The following is a 26846-nucleotide window of genomic DNA, read 5'->3' as shown; positions in this document are numbered from 1 at the left end:
TAGCTCAAATTCATCCATTCACTTAACATATTAAACCCTTACCATGTGCCAAAGACAATTCTAGATCCTGGAAACACAACATTCAAATAAAACACACGCTTACTGGCCTCACAGTGTTCCAGGTCCAGTGTGAAGCCTCTCCTAATTACCTAGAAGAAGTGGACTTCTTTCCTCAGTGTTTAAAACATTTACCTTGTAATACATAATATATATACATACATATGTATGTGTGTGTGTGTGTGTATATATATGGCATATATTAGAACTCTGTGTATGTGTGTATATATATACATGTATGTATGTATATACATACATGTATATATATATGTGGTATCTATTAAATTAGAACTTTAGCTTCTTAGGGATAGAAACCATGTTTATTTTTCTTCTGAAGAACACAACTTTTTATATAATAGGTGCTCATAATTACTTTATTGTGGTATGTTAGAGTGAAAAACTGTACAAATTCTGTATCATGGTAAAATCATCTTTTCTCTCAAAACTCGAAGGACTGGAATGTGTTAGCATCAGATGTTAGCAATTAGTACTATAAAGAGAAGGTTAACTTCTGCTTTGATAAACAGAATGGAAAAGGCTTATCAGGCAGCAAAGAGAAAGGGCTATGGTAGAGAAAATTTGAATTAAAATCATAAAACTTGAAAATATTTTCTTTCACCTCCAGCAGGAGGAGGAGGAAATCATAGTTCTTACGGGTAAGTAGCTGAAATACAGTATATTACTCAAAACCAGTCTAAGAACAAACACATTTTGGGGACTCTGAGTAAGCAAAAGAACTAACCTCATTAATTCCTCCACTTTATCATCTACATCTAGGTCCTCTTCTGAGGCTTCAAAACTGTATGACCTCTGACCCATGCTGTTTGCATGGTATCGAGTGGGTGACATCTTTCCATTGGATGTGGATAATCGCTCATTATTCTCCCTCCCATTTTGATTGGTAGTGCAAGGCTGTGGGGAGGTATCATAACTGTTGCTAGGAGATGGGGACATTCCAGAATGCTGGGTCTGTGTGGAAGCTGTAGCTGTGGAAGATGATGCTGGAACATTGTTGGTACTATTCCCATAAGAACTTCCTCCATAGCTGGACCTTCTTCCAAACTTGTCACTATGCTCTTGATCAAGACGGTCCAAAGTTTCCAAGGCATGCAGAATTTCATGTTTAGTCATTCCAGTACGCCGAAGGCGTTGAAGCAGATCTATCTGCTCTATGGTAAATCTGGGTTCATCTGTATAGTGAGACATGGTTTCCAGCAAACTAAAAAAAAAAAACAACAAAAAAAACCCTTTTATTTACAGCATATATCAAAGAACATATCATTACAGAGAATGCTGAGGGGAAGATGCAAAATATTTCTACATCAATTTCTTTACTGAAAATGATTAACACATTATTATAGTAACAGTTATTATCACTCCATGCTAAAATGTTTTTGTCATGTCAAACTGGTATAGTTACTGAGTTTATTAGCAGACGGACATTAGGTGTAACATAAAACTACTATTTTTTTTTTAGTATTTATTTATTTGAAAGAGAGAGAGAGAGTGCGATCACAAGTGGGCAGAGAGGCAGGCAGAGAGAGAGGTGGAAGCAGGCTCCCTGCTGAGCGGAGAGCCTGATGTGGGGCTCAATCCCAGGACCCTGAGATCATGACCTGAGCCAAAGGCAGAGGCTTAACCCACTGAGCCACCCAGGTGCCCCAAAACCCAATTGCATATGGCATAAAATTTATACTTTCCTTGATTTGGTAAATATCTGAACCAAAATTTCAGTTATGGCAATAATCCCAAAACAGCAGATTAGATACATACACTTTTAATCCTAGCCTAATTGTGATTACTCATAGGTGGCTTTTCCATCTCAAATTCATTACTCTACAGTAGAGTACCATTAATGAAAAGTTGTTGCAAAAGCAGTTTATATTATCTTGTTTTACTAAATATCAGCAAAACTAACCTAAGAAGTCTGTTATCTTCATTTAGTGTAAACAAATGACTTGGTAAGGTAAGCCCAGGCAAATACTAATAACCAGCAAAAATATTTAAATGGAAAAGAAGGTACATAAAAAAATCTTAACTAAGTACCATTTCAACCACCACTTAGCAATTTCATTTAGTATCTCATCTCTGTAATGCACTCTCTCTTAATAGTTATCCTGAGAAATGGATCTTTCATGGTTGTAGCCAAACTATTCATTTTTCTTGGGAAATTCCTTCCACATCATGTTTCCTTTAACTAACACAAGAAACTAGCATGCCAGAAAATGTCAGCGTTATAGCAATATTAATTTTAAGTAAATTATCAAATTTAAAAATTCTCACTACTTAAATTCCTTTCTTATAAAACCTGACTTCCCTAATTTAAGATTTTTTTTTAAGTATTTTTATTTTTATAGTTCAAATGCCAAAAGGATGCATGGCATACAGTAAGTTCTTAATAAATGTTTGCTAATGGAAGGAATTTTCTCATCCTTTACATGTAAACATCAGTTCTGAGTCAGTTCCCCACAGCTGTTCAAAGTCTGTTTCTTCATCCCTCTATACTACAAATTTACTGAACATTCACTTCTAGGCAGGCATTGGGCAAGAGTTTCATAGAATGTAATTTCATCTGATCCTCACAACTTCCTATGGCAGACTTTTAAAACACATATTAGTTGACTGAATCATTGAGGAAACGAAGTCTGAGTGGTTCTATACCTTGCAAAAAATCTGATTTAGAGTAGAAAAAAGATTTGAACCTAGATCTTACAGACTACAAAAACATATATTATTCTGTTTTCCAACATATAGCGGGACTTACTGGAATCCTATGATTTGGGATATTGGCTATTTAACTCTTTTAAGTCTCCAGTTAAAACCACTTGGATAAAATCACTCTACTGATGGACTCGAGGTCCTAGAAATAGGATTTTTAATTTTAAATCTTTGCTCCATCTGGAATTTATATTTACTTAATGAGTGTGAAAGGATTTGGGCTTTAAATTTTTCCAAAAATTGCATAGGTGGCTTTACTGAGTAATACATCTCTTCTCCTCTAATCTGAAATACAACATTTCTCATATGCATAATTTTCACACAAATCTCTATCTACCTTTGGATTGTCTATTCTATTCCACTGATTGTGTTGCCTTTCAAATCCTTCTAACAATGAGCAAGCAAAAATCTAGAATTTTTATGTGAAATCTCCAGTTGTAGAGACAGGATAATTAAAAATAAAAACAAACACATTTTGCTGACCACAAATAACATGTTGCAAGCCATTTGTGGTCATAGGTCACATCTTCTCCTTTCTTCTAATACTCACTGTGACAAGCTATCCATGATATAAGTCCTATTTTCATGATTTTTACATTCTTTCTTGATTGCCTAGGTTTTTTCCCTCCAACATTTTATAATGAAAAACATTAAACATACACAAAAACTAAAAGAAATTTGCAGTCAACAGTCACATATTATATTTTACTGTTAACATTTTACTTGCTTTATAATGTTAACTACCCCTTCCCTTATGTATCCATACCTATATTCATCTTATTTTTATGCATTTTAAAATCAGGTACAGACATCTGTATACTCCCTCCTAAACACTTCCACATGCATTTTATTAACTAGAACTCAGTATTTGTAGGTTTTTTCTTTTGAGGTAAAATTTACATAAAAGAAAATACACAAATCTTATGTTTACCATTCTATGAGTTTTGAGAAGTACATGCTGTAAAAAAGAAATATATATATAACTTGTGAAAATGCCTGTGAAGATACAGAATATTACTTCCATCCCAAGAAGTGTCCTGTTCCCAGTTAATCCTTGGCCCCTTCTCTCACAAGGAGCCCTGCTCATATTTTTCCCACCACAGATTAGTCTTCCCTGTTCTAAAAATTTATATAAAGGGAATTCCTATGTACTCTTTTCACTCAGTATAAAGTTTTTGAGATTCACTTCCGATGTTGTGGGTATTTGTAGTTTGTTCCATTTTATTACTGAGTACTACTTCATTATAGGAATATACTACATATCTGTTTATTCATCCTATTTTAGACACATGGACTGTTTCCAGTCATTAGCTATTCTAAATGTTTTGGCTATGGGGCACCTGGATGGCTCAGTCAGTTAAACATCCGACTCTTGGTTTTGGCTCAGGTCATGATCTCATGGGTTGTGGGATTAAGTCCCATGTCAGTCTCCAGGTTCAACGAGGAGTCTGCTTGAAGATTCTCTCCCTCTGCCCCTCTCACAGCACATGAACTTGTACTCTAACTCAAACTAATAAATAAATCTTTAAATTCTTTGCCCATTATAATTATACTTTACTACTTGTTAGCTTAATACATCCCCCTCCCTAATATGTCATCTAGTTGGGAGAGAAGAGAAAACTGCACCCAGAGTAACTCATTTATTTTTTTCTCCTGACCCATTTCAAAAGAAGAATACACCTGGCTTAACATAAATGATCTATTATTAAAATGCTATGCAGTGCTGGTAATGTTCCGTGTTCTATGTTAGTTAGTTATATTACACTGGTATATTCATTGTGAACATCAAGCACTGACTACTGATTTGTACGTTTTTCAGAAGGTATATTAGGCTTAAATAAAGTTTGTTGTAAAAGCTATGTGAACATTTTCCAAGGGGCTTATAAGAGACACTTAATATTTTAGTTTCTGTTACAATCTTTAGCCATTTGTCTGCTCTATCAGTGCTTAGTAATATACTAAATCCAAATCCTAGGAATTTCTCTTTAAAAGCAGATGCTAAATGACAAAAACAAATGGAAACATATTACATGCTCATGGATTGTGAGAACCAACACTGTTAAAATGTCCTTACTGCCCAAAGCATTCTACAGATTTAATGCAATCCCTAATAAAACAATGACAGCATTTTTCACAAAACTAGAGCAAATAATCCTAAAATTTGTGTGGAACCATGAAAGACTCAAATAGCCAAAACAATTTTGAAAAAGAAGAACCAAACTAGAAGTATTATAACCCCAGACTTCAAGATACACTACAAATCACCAGTAATCAAAACAGTACAGTACTGGCACAGAAATAAACAAGAGATCAACAGAGCAGAATAAAAAGCCCAGAAATAAACCCATGATTATGTGGTTAATTAATCTTTGACAAAAGAGACAAGAATATGCAATAGAAAAAATATTGCTTCAACAAATGGTGTTGGGAAAACTGAACAACTTTACATGCAAAAGAGTGAAACTGGACCACTTTCTTACACCATACACAAAAGTAAACTCAAAATGGATTAAGGACCTAAATGTGAGACCTGAAATCATAAAAGTCATGAAAGAGAGCACAGACAGTAGTGTCTCTGACACTGGCCATAACAACATCTTTCTGGATATATCTCCTAAGTTAGAGGAAACAAAAGCAAAAATAAAAAATTGGGACTACATCATAATAAAAAGCTTCTGCACAGCAAAAGAAACAAAACTAAAAGATAACCTACTAAATGGGAGAAGAGATTTGCAAATGATATACCCTATAAAGGGTCAGTATCCAAAAGAGATAAATAATTTACATAATTTAATAACAAAACCCGCAAATAATCCAATTTAAACATGGGCATACAATTTTTCTAAAGAAGACATACAGATGGCCAACAGACACATCACTCATCACCATGGAAATGCAAATCAAAACTATAATGAGATGTCACTTCACACCTATCAGAATGGATAACATCAAAAATACAAGAAACAAGAAGTATTGGTGAGGATGTGGAGAAAAAGAAATCTGTGTGCACTATTGGTGAGAATGCAAACTGGTACAGCCACAGTGGAAAATAGTATGGAGGTTCCTCAAAAAATTAAAAATAGAACTACCCTATAATTCAGTAATTCCACTACTGGATATTTACCCAAAGAAAATGAAAACACTAATTCCAAAAGATAGATGTAGCCCTATGTTTACTGCAGCATTATTTACAATAGTCAAATTATGGAAGAAGCCCAAGCGTCCACTGTTAGATGAGTAGATAAAGAAGATGTGGTGTATATATATATATATAGAGAGAGAGAGAGAGAGAGAGAGAGGAATATTAGTGATTAAAATAATGAAATCTTGCCATTTGTAACCACATCAATAGAACTAGAGTATAACACTAAGTGAAAAAAGTCAGAGAAAGAAAAATACCATAATTTCACTCACGTGGAATTTAAGGAACAAAACAAATGCACAAAGAACAAAAGAGACGAACAAAAAAACAGACTCGACTATAGAGAATAAACTGCCAGAGGGGAGGTGGGTAAGGGATGGGTGAAATAGATGAAGGGGATTAAGAGCACACAGCATGATGAGCACTAAGTAGCATATAGAATTGGTGAATCACTATATTGTATATATGAAACCAATACAACACTGTATGTTAACTATACTGGAATTAATATTAGAAATTAAAAAACAGGGGTACCTTGACATCGGAGGCAAAGCACTACGGAGCAGCACTCTGATAGCACATGATCCCAGGGTTCCAGGATCAAGCCCCACAGTGGGCTCCCTGCTCAGAGGTTAGTCTGCTTGTCCCCCCCCCCTCTCTCTCTGCCCCTCCCCCTGCTTGTGACACACACACTCTCTCAAATAAATAAATTTTTAAAATCTTTTAAAAAATTAAAAAATAAATACATGTAATTACCCAATCCCTTTAGTAACTGAAATAATTTACCCCTGAATTTACTGACTTATTAAGTTGAGGTTTCTAAACATTATTCTTTGCCATTGTGAATAAAGTAGATCTGTCCTTTGCTAACTTCAGTCTTAATGCTTTCAAAATACTTCATAAACTAACCTTAGTTTAAATGAGACTTCATAAACGGTTTCTATCATATGGACAAAAAAAATCAAAGCTGATTTTTTTCCTATTTATTTTCCTGTCCAGTTATATCAGAGCAGGTAGTACCTGTATATAATTCCTTAAACCTTTTTCCGTATGGAGCAGGATAGCATAAAACTAAAATAAATTTTATATGAATTTAACCTGTTATTGAAAAGTACCATCCTAAGCTTGTATTATAACTATCAAAACTAATGATTCCACAAGTTAGTATTTTATGTCATTTCAGATTCACCATGGGAAACACTTTTATTTCAAAAGCCCTAAAAGGAGATAACAGAACATATGTATTATTTTTTCTGCCTAAGAGTGTCTCACTGTTTCCAACTACATGTTCTTGGTATTGCCACTAGTAATATCCCACCTTCTGGCCAAAAAGATGGGTACACAAAGAAGCCGCCCTCCTTAAAATATTTAGGTTAGATCAGGAGGAAAATGGATAGTCACTATAACCATGCTCAGTTGCAGAAAGATATTAGTCTGACAGGTTCCTCACCACCTGAAAGAAGTGACTTTTTAGGAGAATAAAGCAGACATGGTAGGAAATGCAGAACAAAGGAGGAAGCAAAAACAAATAAAGGAGAAAGCTCTGCAGTGTTCATACTCTGTTCTAATAATTCCTGAGTCCCTGCCACATCTCTGTCCTTCTTGCTATGTTACGTAAGAGCATAAATCTCCCCTTATGCTACACTTGTTTAAATTGGATATTTGTGCCTTGCACCAAGAGAGGTCCCTAGTACACAGATATATCTAATGTAAAAAGATCTACAATTGCTAAGATGGAATGTATGATCACTACAGAGTAGGCATAATGACCAGGATCAAATCATGCATACGATATTGAATGTACTATATTTCACTCCGAAAATGCCAAGATTAGAAGTTTTCTTGGATATCAAGAATAGTATCTCCATGTGTATTAACATAAACAAAGGTACAGCCTCTCATTTCTACACTTTGTTTCTCATAACTTACCTAGTTTAAGCATGTAATCCTGAAATTATGGCAGTAAATGACATACAAAGGTCATCTAAGTCCATGATACCAGCAATTCTTTTATAACAGAAAAAGATAACATGTAAAAACTGAATTAATTTTCTTATATAGCACAAGAACTGTTCACAGGATAAAGAACGTCTTTCACTTTAAATCACTAATCTGAATGCAGACTCAGGCCAACAATAATTGAAAATGATGTGAGAAGAATTTTGACACTGCAGTAACACAGCCAATGTTTAAAGCATAAAAGAACAATTAAATTCAGGAATTATGGCTCAGTTCATAAACTGATATTCCAAAAGACCATACTATCGGACCATAGTAGTAAACCTATTTTATTTTATTTTTTTTTTAAAGATTTTATTTATTTATTTGACAGAGAGAGATCACAAGAAGGCAGAGAGGCAGGCAGAGAGAGAGAGAGAGAGGAGGAAGCAGGCTCCCTGCTGAGCAGAGAGCCCGATGCAGGACTCGATCCCAGGACCCTGAGATCATGACCTGAGCCGAAGGCAGCGGCTTAACCCACTGAGCCACCCAGGTGCCCCGTAAACCTATTTTATAATCAATTTTATCCCTACTTGGATTTGTATCTAAACCCTTCTTAGATCGGCATCTGGTCCAGAACACTTACTTAAACTAAATTTTACAAACATATAGAGCAAAGAAGGTTAAAGCATTTACATATAATTAATCTTGAAATTACCTGTGCAAAAATGACATTACTACCTTACTTGTAAAGCATTAATAGTTACTAAGATCTTATTAAAATAACTGCGTTTAGCATTTTCTTCAGCTTGATTCTCTTTGCTATCTTTTTATCTAGAATGACTAGGCAACATATGACCTACTCGTTAGTTTTGTTTCACATACTTGGTATTTACTGCATGATGATTTAACGCATTCTAGAGTTAATCATAATATTCATCAACTAAAGATGTACTCGGGCTCTTCTTACTATTTATAGCACATTAACCTCTTTCACAATTATTATTACCATCAAAGGAGTGGGAGTCTTAAAGCTTAAAAATGATAAGAAGTGAGAATAAGTAAGAAATGAAGATTTACTGGGGACTGAGCTCAACAGTATGATAAGATGATTCTGTAATTCAAGCCAATAGAACTGATTAAAACAAAAGAATAGGGGTTATAACTACAAATGATAATATAAGATGTTCTTTTCATAATAAAAAGACTGAGAAAAATGAGATTATATTCCAATGTGCCAGTCACACTTTATAACAGTTATTTTTAAATTAACACTGATAAAGACTGAAATTTTCTTCTTGTAGCCACCTTACACATGTTCAGGAAAAAAAAATCCAAGTCAAAATTTGCAAGTTTATAGAGAGAAATTGAAAGTAGGTGTGCAATCAGAAAACCGGACACCATTTAGAGAAAAAGTCATTCATTCAACTAACATTTACTGAATATACCCTATGTGTCAGACCATGTACTTGGCAAAAAGGGACAGATCAGGCAAAAACTCCTGGCCTCATGACGCTTACATTCTAATGGCCATTAAAAACAGCCATTAGCAAGTGCATCATTAAAAAAAAAAAAAAAAAGGGAAACTAAGGCCCAAAGCATGCAGTGCCTTGCCATTTCCCAAGGATATAGCTATTTAGTAGAAACTCAGGCTACAGTTCACATCACCTGGGCCTAATTCCAGAGACTTTCTGATATATGCTAGTCAGTGAGAGAGGAAAAAAAAAATTTTTTTTTTTTGAGAGAGAAAAAGACTTTAACTAAAAACCCAAATAATAAAGAAAATCTATGTTAACATCTACTTACTGGATTATAGAACTGTCAAACAAAATGGAAGGAATTTAATTGAAACATAGCACCAAATTTCAGAAAATACTTATGCTAAAGGCACTCTGCATTAGACTCTAAAGATGCACTTAATGAGCTAATAGATACTTTATCTTCTCTAATATCTGAAATTCCCGGAATACTTTTATTCAGGGGCCTATTTAATATGAACTAGTGGTTACAGTTCATATCCTAGCACAAAAACTCTCAACATAATACCACCATCTCCATTTGTATTTTTTGCCTGATTCCAAAGAAAGGCTACCAATGACATTAGCTAATAGGCTTAACTACATTATTATCTCCAGGAGGTAAAGGAAAATGGCCAAGGTGCTTAGGAGTTTGCACACAAAGGCAGGGTTAGGGTAACATGCTTCTAATATTCTGCCTGTCACAAGGAATCTAACAGTAGCTAGCCATCTATTCTGTAAGCTTCTTTTTTCTTTTCTTTCTTTCTTTTTTTTTTTAGAAGCTTCTTTTTTCTTTAAAGATTTTATTTATTCCATTTGAGAAAGAAAGAGAGTGAGCATGAGCAGAGATAGGGGGATGGGCAAGCAGAGAGAGAAGCAGACTCCCCACTGAGTGGAGAGCCTGACTGGGGCTCAATTGGGCTCCATCCCAGGACCCTGGGATCATGACCTCAGCTGAAAGCAGATGCTTAACCATCTGAGGCACCCAGGTGTCCCTATGCTGTAAGTTTCTAACCTATTAATAAGAAGTTTGACATAATTAATAGTTTTATGTTAGAACTGAATGTCAGACATCAAAGTTGAAAAAAAATGGTAAAAGAGAAAGTTCATAGATTTGAAAATTTGATCCTTTCCACTGTGATTATGAAAAAATTCTTTCTACTCTACGAATCCCTACTGTCATTTTTTGCATTGTAATCATAATGATTTCTTCACTGTATTAAAAACAATTGGGAAGATAAAAATTAAGAAATGGATGAGATACTTACACCACTGGAAAGGAACTGAGCATACTTTACATGAGGTGAACCGATATCCTTCCTAGAGATGATCAGCTTTATTAACCATTCTGTAGAATAAAGACAGAAAAATTCAGAAATATTCATTAATCAAATGTTGATTAAAAATTTTAATTATATAACTAAAAGATATTAACAGTCAACATCAGCTAGCCATGTTTTTAAAATTACCTTGTACTTTTAAGATGAAATCTTGGCTTGAAGCAAAATTTAAAAAATAAAAAAATATTGATAGCTTTCACAATTATTCACTTGGAAAAAGTAATAAAATCACACTCCTGATATTTAATGTTATCAGACATCACCCAGGGAAAAAGATATAAATGTGATGGAATGTATATATTACTGAGACATTTGAGAAAACTGTTTGATAATAGTTAACAGTGCACTTATGCAGCACCCTATAAGCAAAAAAACCCACCACAAAATGACTACAGCTAAAAGTCTTAATTGTGGGGTAAATTCTGGAGTCTAGTTCCAAGTATATTAGTACTTAATATCTTAAGTAGCTTAATTTCTCTAAGTCCTAATTTCTGCATCTATAAAATAGGGATGATCAATAACTACTTCAAAGAGCTACAAGAAGTTAAAACATTTTTTTTAAATGGTGATTAAAGCACTTCACAGGTTACCAAGAAGCAGGGACTATTATTACCAATTTAAAAGGGAGATTAGTGTCCATGTTACTTTAGATTACTGAGCACAGTGTAAGTTAATAATAGAGTGAGTCCAGTACTTCCTGTCTTCTGATTAGTATTCTACTACTTTATTCACCATTCCGACCCTATGACCCCTTTCAATTCAGACATAGATTTTAACAAAAAAATGAAATCTACTACTCACAGCTTAGGAGCTGAAGATCATGTATTACTTACTGAACTTATTAGCAGTTTCAAACCACAATCTATAGAAGCAACAATTTCCATTAATTCCAAGTTAAGATTATAAATTACACAAAAGTTAAAAATGTTGATGTCAAAACTCTCACATTAAAATACACATTCAGCACTGAATTATATTAAGCAAGACCAAAGTGTCTAACAGTGACTAATGATATATGCGAAATGTACAGGGTAAAGTTAGAAACCTTTCACATTTGCATATCCTAAATTGTAGCTTTAATGAAGTTCCTGTTGTAGTTAATTTTCTTGCTGACTTAAGAAATACCTGTCCTAAAAAACGGTAGATAAAATGTACAAGGAAAATCTACTGAAAGTGTTGCTGATTCCGAAAATATCAAAACTAAACCACAAAACTGATTTCTGGCCAATATAAATTTCTCATTCTTGCTCAAATTCAGTTAAAACATATAAATATCTACTTGCCCTGATATAGGCGCAAACTCATAATAAGAGTAAGATATGGTCCCAGTAGTGTAGGAGCATATTAAACTATAGAAGAAGGTCAAATAAAAATTACACACACATACCTCTATAATAAAATGCATAATGTGATAAAACTGAAAATACAAGGTTTATGAGAGTAACAATTTAGAGATTAATCTGGGCTACAGTGAACTGGGAAGACTTCTTAAAGTGAGATCTCAGCTGTTATCTGAAGATCAGAATAAGACTTCCACCAAACCAAGGTGTGAAGGAAGGTGAGAATCAGTGGAAGAAAAGATTCCAGGGAGAAGGAACAGTTAAAGGAGACCATGAGGTATGTTTAGGGATTAAGTAGACCTACGTGGCCAGCCTTTTACATATGTGCATGAGAAATACATGGGCTAGAAAGGGAAGACTTCCACAATATGTGGAAGACTGATAAATGCTTCATAGTAATCCTGGCCTTTATTCTGCAAATGTGAGGACTATGGTACAACTGAATCATACAATCTAGGAAGTAAATTACCAAAACCTTCATTTTACAGGTGAGGAAACTGAGATTAAGTCACCGATACAGACTTGTATAACTGCAAATCACTGAGTTTATGTTATTTACATTATGGATATAAAAAGACTTAAATATTCAACAGAACTAAAATATTCTAAGGACAGAAGAGCAAGCAAGTAAGGTGGTGCTATGAATTCTCTACTATGAATTCTCTACTCTCGGGCTCAAAGTCACAAAGCCTTACTGCATAGGAGACACATTTTTTTTTTAATTGACAGATTTTTTAAAAAATTGTTTCAAAAATGAGTTTAATAAATATAAAACTTACTTAAATGAGTTTTAAATAAAAATTAAAAATCACAGCCATTAGAGGGACGCCTGGGTGGCTCAGTTGGTTAGGCGGCTGCCTTCGGCTCAGGTCATGATCCCAGCGTCCTGGGATCGAGTCCCGCATCGGGATCCTTGCTCTGCGGGGAGCCTACTTCTCCCTCTGACTCTGCCTGCCACTCTGTCTGCCTGTGCTTGCTGTCTCTCTCTCTGACAAATAAATAAATAAAATCTTTAAAAAAAAAAAATCACAGCCATTAGAAAGGCCATTATCAGGGGTGCCTGCGTGGCTTAGTTAGGTAAGCATCTCTTGGTTTCGACTCAAGTCATGATCAGGGTCCTGAGAACAAGCCCTGCATCAGACTTCCTATTCCTCTGCAGCCCCCATCCCCACACATGTGTGCTCTCTCTGTCAAATAAATAAATACATCTTAAAAAGGTGGGGGGGGTATTAAAAAAAAAAAGAAAATAATAAATATTGACAAAGATGTGGAGAAAATGAAACCTTCCTGTGTTGCTGGTGAGAATGTAAAATAATGTAGCCATTATGGAAAACAATATTGAGGTTTCTCAAAAAATTAAAAATAGAAATACCTTATAATCCAGTAATTCCACAACTGGGTATTTACCAATGAAAATGTAAACAAAAAACCGAAAATATGTATGCACCCCTATATTTATTGCAGCATTACTTACAATAGCCAAAATATGGAAGCAACCTAAGCGTCCACTGACAGATGAATGGATAAAGATGTAGCATATATTTGAATGTAATATTACTCAGCCATAAAGAAGAATGGGATCTGGGATCACAAGGATGGACCCCGAGGATCAGACATTAATCAGATTGAGAAAGATAAACACCATACGATTTCACTCATAAATGGACTCTAAAAAATAAAGAAACAAAAAGCAGAATCAGACCTATAAATACAGAAAATACACTGATGGCTGCCAGAAGGAAGGGAGGTGGGGGGATGAATAAAATGGGTAAAGAAAAAAGTAGGAGATACAGGCTCCCTGTTATGGAATAAATAAGTCATAGGAATAAATGGTACAGCATGTGGGATATAGTCAGTGATACTGCAAAAGCATTGTGTGGAGAGAGATGGTAGCTACACTTGTGGTGAGTGCAGTGTAACATTTAGAGATGCTGAATCACTATGTTGTACACCTGAAACTAATGAATATTGTGTGTCAACTATTTAAAAAAAAAAAAAAGACCTAAAAAAAATAAAAGAAATTGGAACTTAAAAAAAAAAAAAGCAAGCACCCAGCTCTAAAAAGCAAGTAACCTATAAAGGTTAAAGAATCAGCTCCTCATTGGCCTCTTCATTTTTTGTACTTTAAAGAGAGGGGTGCCTGGGTAGTGTAGTCTGGTAAGTGTCTGACTCTTGATTTAGGCTCAGGTTGTGATCTCAAGGTCATGAAATGAAGCCCCGGCACCTCTCAGGCTCTGTGCCTGTGGGGAGTCTGCTGGAGATTCTCTCCCTTATACACTACTGCTTTCTCCCCTGGCATGCATGCTCTTTCTCTCTAAAATAAACAAATCTTTAAAAAAATAATTTAAAAAATAGAGTTAAGGAACATTCACAGACGACAGAGACAAAAGAATCCTGTGCCAACCAAGCTTACATTTTGATACATGGAAAAAAACTGCAAATATGCAAAAATTCAGAGTACATTTTCTCAGGCACCCCAGTTAAGAAACATAACCAAGAAAGGGCTCTAACTAAGAAAAAACAAACCAGAAAAAGAGATGTGGTAACAGGGAAGATGAAAAAGAAGAGTAATATTGTAATCAATGAAACTTTCAGTTTATATTATATAATACACAGTTAAATAATAACCAAATGTCTAGGAAGAGACAACTTATATGATAAAGACTCTTGAAACAAAAGAATGTATCATAAAAACATTTCAATACATTTCTAAAGTATTCAAAGTAAAATAGTTGCAGACAGGTGAGTTGAAGGTAGGCAGAAGTAAAAATACTTCCAAGATCTCATGAGGAAGAAGAGGATAAGGGGAAAAAGGAAGAGAGGCAGAAAATAAAAGTATTCTAAAGGTCTCATCTCTTCAAGGTCAAGAAGCCAACAGAGAAAGCAATTAGCATCTTTGGGGGGAAAAGAATATTTTGTTTTCAGATTACTGCAAAGAAACATGTATCAGTCAAGGTTTAATTTTAAGGTCAAAAGTACTTACCAGGATAAAGAAAAATGTTATACAATTATAAAATACACAGTTTATGATTAGATTGTAAGAGTTAAAAAACTGTATATACCAAACAACATAGCAGGCAATAAAGTAAAACTTATTAGAACTTTAATAAATTCATTTTTATTTATTTTTTTAAAGATTTATTTATTTATTCATTTGACAGAGAGAAATCACAAGTAGATGGAGAGGCAGGCAGAGAGAGAGAGAGGGAAGCAGGCTCCCTGCTGAGCAGAGAGCCCGATGCGGGACTCAATCCCAGGACCCTGAGATCATGACCTGAGCCGAAGGCAGCGGCTTAACCCACTGAGCCACCCAGGCGCCCCATAAATTTATTTTTAAAAATACAAATATACTGAGTAATTTCAGCATACCTTCTAGAACAGATAAATATAGGTGGAAAGAAAAAAATAACACATTTAATTATATTATCAATAAATATGATTTTTAAAAGATACCTTGTAATCCTCTAACAAAAAAGAGGTATTTTTTCCTAAGTTTATCACCATGACTGATCCTAAACATGGTCATAATGAAAGTTTTAAGTTATTTCAGAGATATATACCTCAAAAATTAAGAAAAAAAATTACAACAATTTCTTTCTGTAGAAACTGTGAGATGACACTTGATAATATTTGGATCAAATAGGAAATCAAAAGGGAAATTATGCTTTATGTATAAGCTATGACAAAAAATAGAATAAAAATAATTAAAACCAATGTGATCCAGCAAAATTTATATTTACAAGTAAATTTATGGCTCTAAGAATTTTAATTTTTTTTAAAGGCAAGGGAGAAAAACACTCTGTAAAAAAGAAATAAAAGAAGAAACAAAATAAACTAGTTTATCAAACTAAACTAGGAAAAAACTAGTTATTTTGATAAACTAGTTTGTTTATCAAAATAAACTAGGAAGGGAGAACCTGGGGATTCTGTCAGTTAAGCAGCTGCCTTCAGCTCAGGTCATGATCCTAGGGCCCTAGGATGGAGCCCCGCACTGGGTTCCCTGCTTGGCAGGAAGCCTGCTTCTTCCTCTCTCCCCTCCCCTGCTTGTGTTCCCTCTTTCCCTATGTCTTTCTCTCTATCAAATAAATAAATAAAATCTTTTTTAAAAATTTAAAAAAATAATAAACTAGGAAGAAGAGTCTAAGAGATATTTAAAATTAACCTAACATAAAAAAGTATAGAGGACATAAATAAATCTAAAAAGCACCCCTTTGATTGATGATGAAATAATCACTCAGTCTAGTGAGTGGGTTAAACAAGGTGGGGAAAGAGACTCACAAGATTCAGAATAAAAGAGAAAACCATAAGCATAGGAGATAACTAAGAAAACAAGACAAAACTAAAAAAAAAAAAAAAAAAAAACCAAAAACAATAACACACACACAAATGCAATTGCGTGCCAGAATTTGAAAACCTAAAAGAGAAGATGATTTCCCAGTAAAATAGAAAATATCAAAATTAACCCAAGAGAAATGAATTCTTGAGTAGAACCAAACACCATAAATTAAAGATAATTAAAAACCTACTATAGAAAAAAATACCAAGACAAGCTGGGTTCTCTGCAGATTCTTAATCTTTAAAAAAAATTTTTTTTCTACTAATATCAAACCATAGAAAAATACAAAAAATGTTCCAAGCCATTTTTAGGTCAAAACAACACAAAGCCAAATCTAATAAAGGTACTAGCGCATAAAATATACCCATAAACCGATTTCACTTAAAAGTATAATTCTGAATTTAAAAAAAAAATGTAGACAACAGAGTCCAGCCACATGTGAAAAATAATATCCTACTATAATTATTGCAGAAATATGACAGTGGTCCCTTTATAATCAACATAATCCAAGACATCAACAAATTCAGGAGAAAAAAAATCGTATCATTTTATCAATTGATGCTGAAAAGGCATTTGATAAAATTCAGCAACGATTTTTAACAAAAGCTCTATGGGAAAAAATAGGAAAAAAATAAGCATTTTTGAAAAAAGAACAGTAGCAAGTACCATATGCAGCAAAACACTATAACCATTTCAAATAAGAACTAAGGTTGCATGGACACAATAAATATGTACATACAGTGTACATATACGTGTGTTTATGTATATACCTATATTAAGAACTTGCTTCTGTATGGAAATCTGATGAACTGCGGAAGAGAACCAACAACAGTGTTTACTTTGAGTACAGGGTAGAAACTGAAAAGATCAGAGAAAGGGTAGGAAGGAAAGTGTACACAGGAAACTTTTTTTATTATTTTAATCATATGAATGTTATTACTCATTCAATAAATCAAATTAATAAAATGAGGGGTTAGAACAGGAAGCCCAGGGGTGCCTGGGTGGCTCAGTGGGTTAAGCCTCTGCCTTCGGCTCAGGTCATGATCTCAGGGTCCTTGGATCCGGCCCTGCATCGGGCTCTCTGCTCAGCAGGGAGCCTGCTTCCCTCCTCTCTCTGCCTGCTTCTCTGTCTACTTGTGATCCTCTCTCTCTGTCAAATAAATAAATAAAATATTAAAAAAAAAAAAAAAAAAAGAACAGGAAGCCCAGGTGTGCCTGGGTGGCTCACTCACTGAAGTGTCTGCCTTCAGCTCAAGATCCCAGAGTTCCGGAATCAAGTCCCACAGAGGGCTCTCTGCTCAGTGGAGAGCCTGCTTTTCCCTCTGCCCATTACTCTGCTCATACTCGCTCACTCTCTCATTCTCAAATAAATAAATAAAATCTTAAAAAAAAAAAAAAGAATAGGAAGTCCACTAATCCCTTTAAAATAAACACTGACTTGAAGACTATAGCAACTAATTAAGATACAAAAATGAATTAACTAGCATAAATATCAGAATGAAAGAGAAAAATAACTTTTTGCTAATGACCTGATGGAATACCTAGAAAATGCAGACAATTCCAGTAAAAGAAAACTGAAATTAATAAAAATAAATTATCAAGAATACAATACAGTTAAAATAAATAATAAATAATTTTCCCTAGTTTAGAGAGAAATACCTACAAAAATAATGGGGAAAATATTTCATTCATAGTACTTTGCCCCAATTACTGTATAGAGAAATAACCCCAAAAGATTTGTTCTTTAATTTTTATAGGATCTTACAGTTATAAAGCAGAAAGTCCAAGAACTACCCAGAAAAAAGAGAAAACCAAAAGTGGACTTCACTGACCATGTTTCAGAATACAGTCAAAAGACACTAATTAAGGGGCGCCTGGGTGGCTCAGTTGGTTAAGCGTCTGCCTTAGGCTCAGGTCATGATCCCGGGATCCTGGGATCAAGCCCTCCTCAGCAGGGAGCCTGCTTCTCCCTCTCCCTCTGCCTGCTGCTCCCCCTGCCTGTGTGCTTTCTCTCTCTCTCTGTCAAATTAATAAGTAAAAATCTTAAAAAGAAAAAAAAAGACAATAATCAAATCAACATGGCATTGGCTTAGGAATAGAAACAGATGAGAGGAACAGAATAAAGAACTTAAATACAGATTCTAGCACATATGAAAAATGTACAAGTCAGAAGTTAAATTCTATTTCTGCAGGAAAGAATAAATTTTTTTTTAAATTATCAACACAAAACTGGCTGTCATCTAGCAAAAAAAAAAAAAACACAGATCTTTATCTTACATTTTTTTTAAAGATTTTATTTATTTATTTAACGGACAGAGATCACAAGTAGGCAGAAAGGCAGGCAGAGAGAGAGAGAGAGGAGGAAGCAGGCTACCCGCTGAGCAGAAAGCCCGATGTGGGGCTCAATCCCAGGACCCTGAGATCACGACCCGTGCCAAACGCTTTTTTAACCCACTGAGCCACACAGGTGCCCCTCTTACATTCTTTATTTAAAAAATAAACTCTAGGCAGTTTAAAGAAGGACAAACAAAAGAAATAAACCATAGCAATACATTCTACAACATAATTTATAAGATGTCAAGTATTCTAAACAATCTTAACAAAGAGGAGAAACTTGAAAAGAGACATAAAAGTTTAGTTTCCTAGACATAATAAGTGAAAAAAAGCATAAACAAACTCAGAAATTAAACCAGAAAAAATATTTGACATGTAGAAAGAGAGCAGACTCAAGTTGTCAAGTTTATAAAATCAAACTTACTAAAAGCAAAATAATAATTATGTGGTTTAACAATGAGATTATCACTTTAGCAAAAATGTAAAAGACTGATTAATACCTTCTCAAAAGGGTACTGTTTTATTTCGTTATCTAAGTGAATTATTCTATCCTTTTCAAAGGAATCTAGCACCATGTATAAAATTTAAAGTACATATACCTTTAACCTAGTAGTCCAATTCCTGGTAATCTAGCATATAGAAATAAAAGTAATCATACCTAATATGTACAAAGATGCTTACTGTCACTTATTTTCTAAATTCTTAGTCTTCACAAACAGAGATGTTTCAATCAATATAGGAATAGCTGAATACATTACGATTTACTCTGATCAATTAACACAATGCAATCATTAAAAAGAATAAATTAGTTTTATTAGGTACCTTGGTGGTGGATTTGCACATTTCATTTGTTGAGAAAAAAAAACCCAAAATGCAATCAAATGAGTATTATATGACCAGATTTTTCAAAAAAACACAATAAAAAAAACCCCTTTGGATGTGTAGGTCTTATGTCAGGGGTAGAGCTATATGCATACATATAACACATATGTAAGTACCTGAGCACAGAGAGAAAAACAGGTAGTCATCAGGTCACGGAGCTGGGGTTAAGGACAGAAACGTGTATTTGGAATATGGTCAGGAAGGATAAATAATCTATACAATAGATATACATACACACACACATTTAGGCAATAAAATTATAAAAATTCCTACTATCAGAAATGGACTCAATTATCAAATGATTAATTTAGGGTTGTCAAAATCCTACACAAAGGCTGAACAATAAAGAAGCCTACTGTCAGCATTGTTGACCACTGAGGAAAAAGATAATCCAGAAAATCCATTAGGAATAAAAGCCTGTAGATCCTGTATAATCCACAGGTAGTAAGAAAGCTTTTTTTTTTTTTTTCATAAAAAGTAGTAAAGGAAAAGATTAAATTCTTTGTCTTTTTTTCTAAAGAAAAGATGAATTTCAAAAGAACTACGATAGTCTGCCTCCCACCCCAAACTCCTTTTTCTCTTCCATCCAAACACCACGCAGTTTCTTCATACATCTTTGTACGAGGATGAATATAACTTTATGATAAATTCCCAGCATGACAAAAAGTATATACATTTTAAGTTATGATACATTTGTCAAATTGCCTCCCAAAGAGGAAATAATTCATACTCTCACCTTCAGGAGGTGCTTAATTGTGAATACAGTATATCACTGGTGATATACAATTGAATTTATGCTGTGCAGTTCAGCATCTATCTGTTTCATTCAATAAGAGTAAACACAGGAAGGACAGAATATTTAAATCAAGGAAGAAAGACATAAACAAGTAGTATAAGGCTTTACGAAAAGGGAAGCATAAGAGAAGGTGAAGAGTTAGCTATCGTACAAGCAGTAAGCAAACCATCAAAAGGAGAGGAAACAGTGGACAGTACAAACATCAATTAGTAACCCCTTGTGTCCATATTTGGATACTAAAAAAGAATTCTCAGAAGTTTAAAACAACCATTACAAAGCTCCTCTTATTGCTCATTCAGCACCTCACACAGACCCCAGTGTTACCATTTAAACTATTTAAAATAAAGTAAGAATGTGTTAAAATAAGAGGTACACAGCTTCATGATCCTATAAGTTAGATGCTATTAGTATTTTCAAATTACAGACTGTGAATTCACAGAATTTACAGAAGTGAACCCTCTTCCTGACTAGATATACATCAAGACATATACACATACACAAATACATAACTAAACATAAGGGCTGCCTGGCTGGTGCAGTCAGTTAAGCATCCAGCTCTTGGTTTCAGCTCAGGTCACGATCTCAGGGTCATGGAGTGGAGCCCGGTGTCAGGCTCCATTCTCAGCATGAAGTCTGCTTGAGATTCTCTTTCCCTCTCCTCCTGCTCCTCTCACTCATGTTCTCTCTCTCTCAAATAAATAAATAAATAAATAAATACTTTTTTTAAAAAAAAGGGGGAGATCAGGGACGCCTGGGTGGCTCAGTTGGTTAAGCAGCTGCCTTCGGCTCAGGTCATGATCCCAGCGTCCTGGGATTGAGTCCCACATCGGGCTCCTTGCTCAGCAGGGAGCCTGCTTCTCCCTCTGCCTCTGCCTGCCATTCTGTCTGCCTTTGCTCGGTCTCTCCCCCTCCCCGCCAATAAATAAATAAAAAATTTAAAAAAAAGAAAAAAGAGAGAGATCAATAAACAATACATGAAGATAAAAAGGGTCTTAAAAAACTCCATTAGAAAAAATAAAGTGAATATCCCTTCCCCTTAGCTCTCAGTCCTTTTGTCCAAAGATAAATACTATTAAGTTTCCTGTGAATCTATATAAAGATAAAAATTAAGAAATAAATATACATAGACCTCCATATGGCTACCATACAATTCCTTTCCCTAATGGTGGTTTTAAAAAACTTTTTTATTATGAAAATTTGCAAATATGTACAAGGGCAGTTAGAACACAGTAATAAATGCTTAAGTGCCTATCACCCAGCTTGAATAATTAAGAAGGGAGGGGAGCTGTTAATTGTTTTAAAGCAAATTCCAGCCATCTTAATCATTTTAACATGTAATTCTTAGCAAGCCTGAATATCTGGTTTCTACATTCAGGAGTAGATTAGGTATAGAAATTTAGAAAGTGATCCGGAGTGTATAAAAAGCTTTACCACAGAAAAAATGATAGCTCCCTGAAAAGAACAAAATGAAATACATGAAAACAACTATTTAATTATACATCATACATCTAACACTAGCTTTTCAAAAAGTTAAAATCATATTTAGGGGCCTTTGTTTTGTTTAAACACAAAAGACAGGAAAGTATGTGATACACTCGTTTTTAATTTTTTTAAGATTTTATTTATTTATTTGATAGAGATCACAAGTAGGCAGAGGGGCAGGCGGGGCGGGGGGGAAGCAGTCTTCCTGCTGAGCTGAGAGCCTGATGCGGGGCTCAATCCCAGGACCCTGAGATCATGACCTGAGCCGAAGGCAGAGGCTTAAATCACTGAGCCACCCAGGTACCCTGATACACTCATTTTTAAAAGTTGAAATGGTTAAAAGTTTACATTTTAGGAAGTAATCAGAAAGTGTTTCATTTATGTCAAACATTTTCCCCTGGACAATGCTACATAAATGAGGCCTTACTACATTTAGCTATGATTTGAGAGGCACATGCAGAGTTCTGCAGTGTAAAATGCTTGGTGATATAAGGAAAACAGAACCACAGATATTACAAATTTTTACAAACGCATCTAGATGAGAATATTAATTTCTTAAATAATGCCTCCAAGTAGTTAAAAACTGTAAATAACAACTATTACCACTATTTAATGTATACTTCCATGGGCCAGACACTCACTGGATAAGTGCTTTACATATACAAACTCATTTAATCTCACAATCCCTGAGGTAGGGAATTAAGTCAAGACACTACTTATCCACTGTCAATCAGCTAATGGACCTTTCCTTTTCTTATTAGAATTATAACTATATATGTACTTACATCAGGCTTCATTTTTCTGTAAATATAATTTTAGGGATACAATTTATAATTTTTCTGGGGCAATTTTTAATTGTGATAGGTACTATGCAACTAGCTGAGCAAAAGATACACCATTAAAAATCTAATATTTACATCAAGTTTTACTCATTATGATTCATGATTAAAGGATATCTCATATTATGGAGATTTTTATTCCAAAATAATTATTACATTTACTACTTGTCAAAATTTTAAAGACCTATAGACTCGTGTAGCTTCTCCTACATCTCCAGTAACATGGAAATTTAATGGAAGAGTTTTGCTGATAAAGATCTTCCTTTTATAGACTCTAAATGGTTTCTTATAACTTCAACCCACTCGTCTGGCTGAATCAATACTGACTAAATTTCTTCTTTTCTCTTTCACAAGGCAGCTTTTAAAATTATCTGCATAATCTTGCAAAGAGTCTCCATGCTAAATATTCCCAGTCCTGATTCCAATTTGACATGGTTTCTTCATTTGTCATGATCCCGAATGTCTTCTCTTAAAAAGTGGCTCCCCAAATTCAACACAATACTTCTGCAAAGAACCTAATCAAAGCAGAATACAGGGAACTATTAGTTTTCTTGTCCTAGACCTAAAGTTATATTACTTTCTCTTAGTACATATAAAAAAGTTGTATTACTTTTCTATATGTACTAAATTTGCAGACCAGTTTTTTTGCACATTCATTCAAGAGGCAGTGATTAAACATCCATGATGGTAACTGAACCAGGCCTCTTTTTATCCCAGACTTCCCTTCCCTAAAGTCGGCTTTTTTTAAAAAGCAAAAACAATTTCATTTTTCCTTTCTTTTTCTTCTAAGCAAATATTAATCTTCAGTGTATCATATACTTATATTGTCTATTATCTATGTCACTATCGTCCATTATCTATACCTGCCCTAGTATCTGGAACATAATAGGCACTACAATATTTGTTGAACTAATTCATGGATAGGAGAGAGTAGAACATTCCTGTTTTTGTTTTTTTAAGATTTTATTTATTTATTTGCCAGAGAGATAGAGAGCGAGCACAGGCAGGCCGAGTGGCAGCAGAGGCAGAGGGAGAAGCAGGCTCCCCGCTGAGCAAGGAGCCGATGTGGGACTCGATCCCAGGACGATGGGATCATGACCTGAGCCGAAGGCAGCTGCTTAACCAACTGAGCCATCCAGGCGTCCCTGGAACATTCCTGTTTTTTACGGCCTATAGAAAGGAATCTCTCAGCTACTATACTTCATCGTTGGATGATCTTGAAGCTTTATCAATAAACACAATTAATCAGAGGAACCATATGACTGCCACATATCCTCTAGAATTTACTATGGTGGTCAAATAAAGGAGTTATAGGTTTTGATTACTTTAAGATATGTGGTGTACTCCCTACTATTTTTCCATTCCCCAAAGTATTCCCTACATTTTTCCATTCAAAAATAATGGTATAACCTGAAAATAAAAATAGACATTTCTCTATTATTAATAGAAGGTAACTAGTAAACTCTATAGAACTGTACTGTGAAATGTTAGGAAATACTTATCCTTAAGTAAGAGGCTGAGCCAACATCTCTGCCTTTATATATAGCCTCAAATGTACTTGACTCCAATCATGACCACCTTTATACCTGTGTCGGTTTAGATGCCACTTTCTTGTGGCTTTTATATATGAAAAAATTGTAGTTTCAGATTTTTATAATTTATTTAAGTTCAAAATATATGAAGTGGCTACTGTTTATATCATCCTATTTTGCATTCCCTACTATAGAAGCCTCAGGGTGCTTGACTCTCATGGGGTTCTTACAGTTAAGTAATACTGTAACCCTACTTCATTCTTATTGAATTGCAGTACCAATACATTGTAGCAGACAGCATTTCCTCTCCACATCAGTTTAGAACAGTTGTTCCCAAACTGTGCTATGCATCAGAATTAAATACAGAATCCTTAGCCAACTCTGGACCTACTGAATCCAAATAATTGGGTGTAGGAATCCATGAACACTTTTCTTCCTTAAAGATTTCATTTATTTATTTATTTAGGAGACAAAGTGGGGCAGAGTGTGGGCAAGCGGAGGGGAGGGGTGGGGGGGGGAGAGAGAGAGAGAAAGAGAGAGTCTCAAGCAGACTCCACGCTGAGTGTGGAGCCTTACACAGGGATCAGTCCCACAACCTTGAGATCCTGACTTGACCCCAAACTGAATCAGATGTTTAACAGACTTAGCCACCTAGGCACCATTCCATGAAAACTCTTAAACAGCTCCTGAGGTAATGCTACTTGGAAACTACTGGTTTAGAGAATAAGAAAGAACTCTACTAATATGGCAATGCCACAGCTGGTGCATGAAAGGTAATGTCTACGTATGAAGACAATTTTGAGAGTAATGTTACCCAAAATGTTTCCTATTATTGCCCATATCAATCAATACTCTAAGCTGAATACCTAAAATAAACTTAAATATTAAAAATAATATTTATTAAAAATAATAATATCACTCAGGTCATGATCCCAGGGTCGTGGGATCGAGCCCCGCATCGGGCTCTCTGCTCAGCAGGGAGCCTGCCGCCCCCTCTCTCTCTACCTGCCTCTCTGCCTACTTGTGATCTCTGTCTGCCAAATAAATAAATAAAATCTCAAAAAAAACTCTAAATTAAATTAATTGAAGGTAACACTGAAAGAATTTTGATTCAACTGCAACAGGAAAATTTAATTTGGAGGTAGAGGCTATCATCATTACAAAAACTTTTAAAGTCTGTGTTATAATAGAACATGAAATCAGAGATGTGGGAGCTACTAGGAAGGCCAGGTCAAATAGGAACCTATGGTTGAAAATTTCTATTAAAAATACTAAATACTGGGGCGCCTGGGTGGCTCAGTGGGTTAAGCCGCTGCCTTCAGCTCAGGTCATGATCTCGGGGTCCTGGGATCGAGTCCCGCGTCAGGCTCTCTGCTCAACAGGGAGCCTGCTTCTCTTTCTCTCTCTCTCTCTCTGCCTGCCTCTCTGTCTACTTGTGATCTCTCTGTCAAATGAATAAATAAATAAATCTTTAAAAAAAAATACTAAATACTGTCTTGGCTAGGTAGAATTTAAATCAATAGCTTTACTAGGGATGACCCAATTTAATAGGAAATTTATCATGAATTGGTAATGATAGAATTTCTGATAATATCAACAACAGGTTAATAGAAATGTTATTCTGGGGCATTCCCAGCATCCATTAAATTGACTTCAGAGCAACATCAACTACTCATAGGACTAGCTCTGAAGCATCCTCTTGTCCATTTACTAGGAGGTGAGTGCTAAAAGGAGGATACAAAGGTAGAGGATGAGGGAATTCATATCCTCTCCCTTGCAAGAGAAGCAGAGAATGCTTCTACATCTCAGGAGAATATGCTAATACATAATTCAAAATAAGGAGGTGGCCAATCAGATAATGTTCTACCACTGAAGTTGAAATCAAATAAATTCCAAGGAGCCAACTTACACTTTATCCCCAAACTTATAGCACTGTAGGCATCCCAAGGACAGCTGTACTTTCTTTTATTCCCTGCATTCCTAACAATCTACTACAGTTATTTTCAAGCCTCACATTTTGTACTGCCTGACTGCACAGACATAAAAAAGCATCTCAAGTCATGAGAAAAGGCTCTCTACCCAAGTTAGGGAGCCCACGGCTTTTCTCGTATTCATCTTTAAAATCCTGGGGGTGCAGATATCATCACATTTTCTCTTTCTTTTGTTCCTTTATGTTCCCTCTGACCTGACCATTCCTAGCAAGATCACAAATTCTACTCCGCAACCATAATGGCTTATCTCAATTTTATTTGCTGTAATATAATCTCTATATATTTCAGATCCCTTATTCTGAGTTATTTTCCTCAGATATCTACTGACAAACTCATGAGTTCTCTAACTATAAGAACAATTATAAAGTGTAATGTACCATACAAAATACAGTATTAATATTTTAGAATTGTTTACTGTATCTAGCAAATACTACTAGCTCTCAAAAAGCACTCTCTGTACTATGGATTTATATCTAATAATAAGTAGCAAGAAATGTTCAATCTTTGGAATAATTTCCAAACTCAAATCAGTTTTAAATTCTTTCATATTATGTCTGACCAGCATTTTAAAATGTGCTAAATCTGTATCCCATGATCTTTAC

General features: G+C 34.8%; 1 protein-coding gene across 10 annotated transcripts in view; it reads right to left on the bottom strand.

Moving 5' to 3' along the window:
• The window catches only part of HMBOX1 (homeobox containing 1), a 194177-nt gene that overhangs the window by 108469 nt on the left and 58862 nt on the right, over positions 1 to 26846 (bottom strand). For all 10 annotated transcript variants that reach the window (XM_082726890.1, XM_082726891.1, XM_082726884.1 and 7 more), the window contains exons 2-3: positions 10641 to 10720; positions 800 to 1276 (exon numbers count right to left, since the gene is read on the bottom strand). In XM_082726890.1, coding sequence (XP_082583016.1) covers positions 800 to 1276; positions 10641 to 10663 — 500 coding nt within the window. In that variant the 5' untranslated portion in view covers positions 10664 to 10720. The remainder of the gene's footprint in view (positions 1 to 799; positions 1277 to 10640; positions 10721 to 26846) is intronic.

This window comes from Mustela nivalis, assembly GCF_964662115.1.
Source record: "Mustela nivalis genome assembly, chromosome: 4".
NCBI lineage: Eukaryota > Metazoa > Chordata > Mammalia > Carnivora > Mustelidae > Mustela > Mustela nivalis.
The sequence above is the reverse complement of the archived record's forward strand: the minus strand, read 5'-3'. Positions and strand labels throughout refer to the sequence as shown.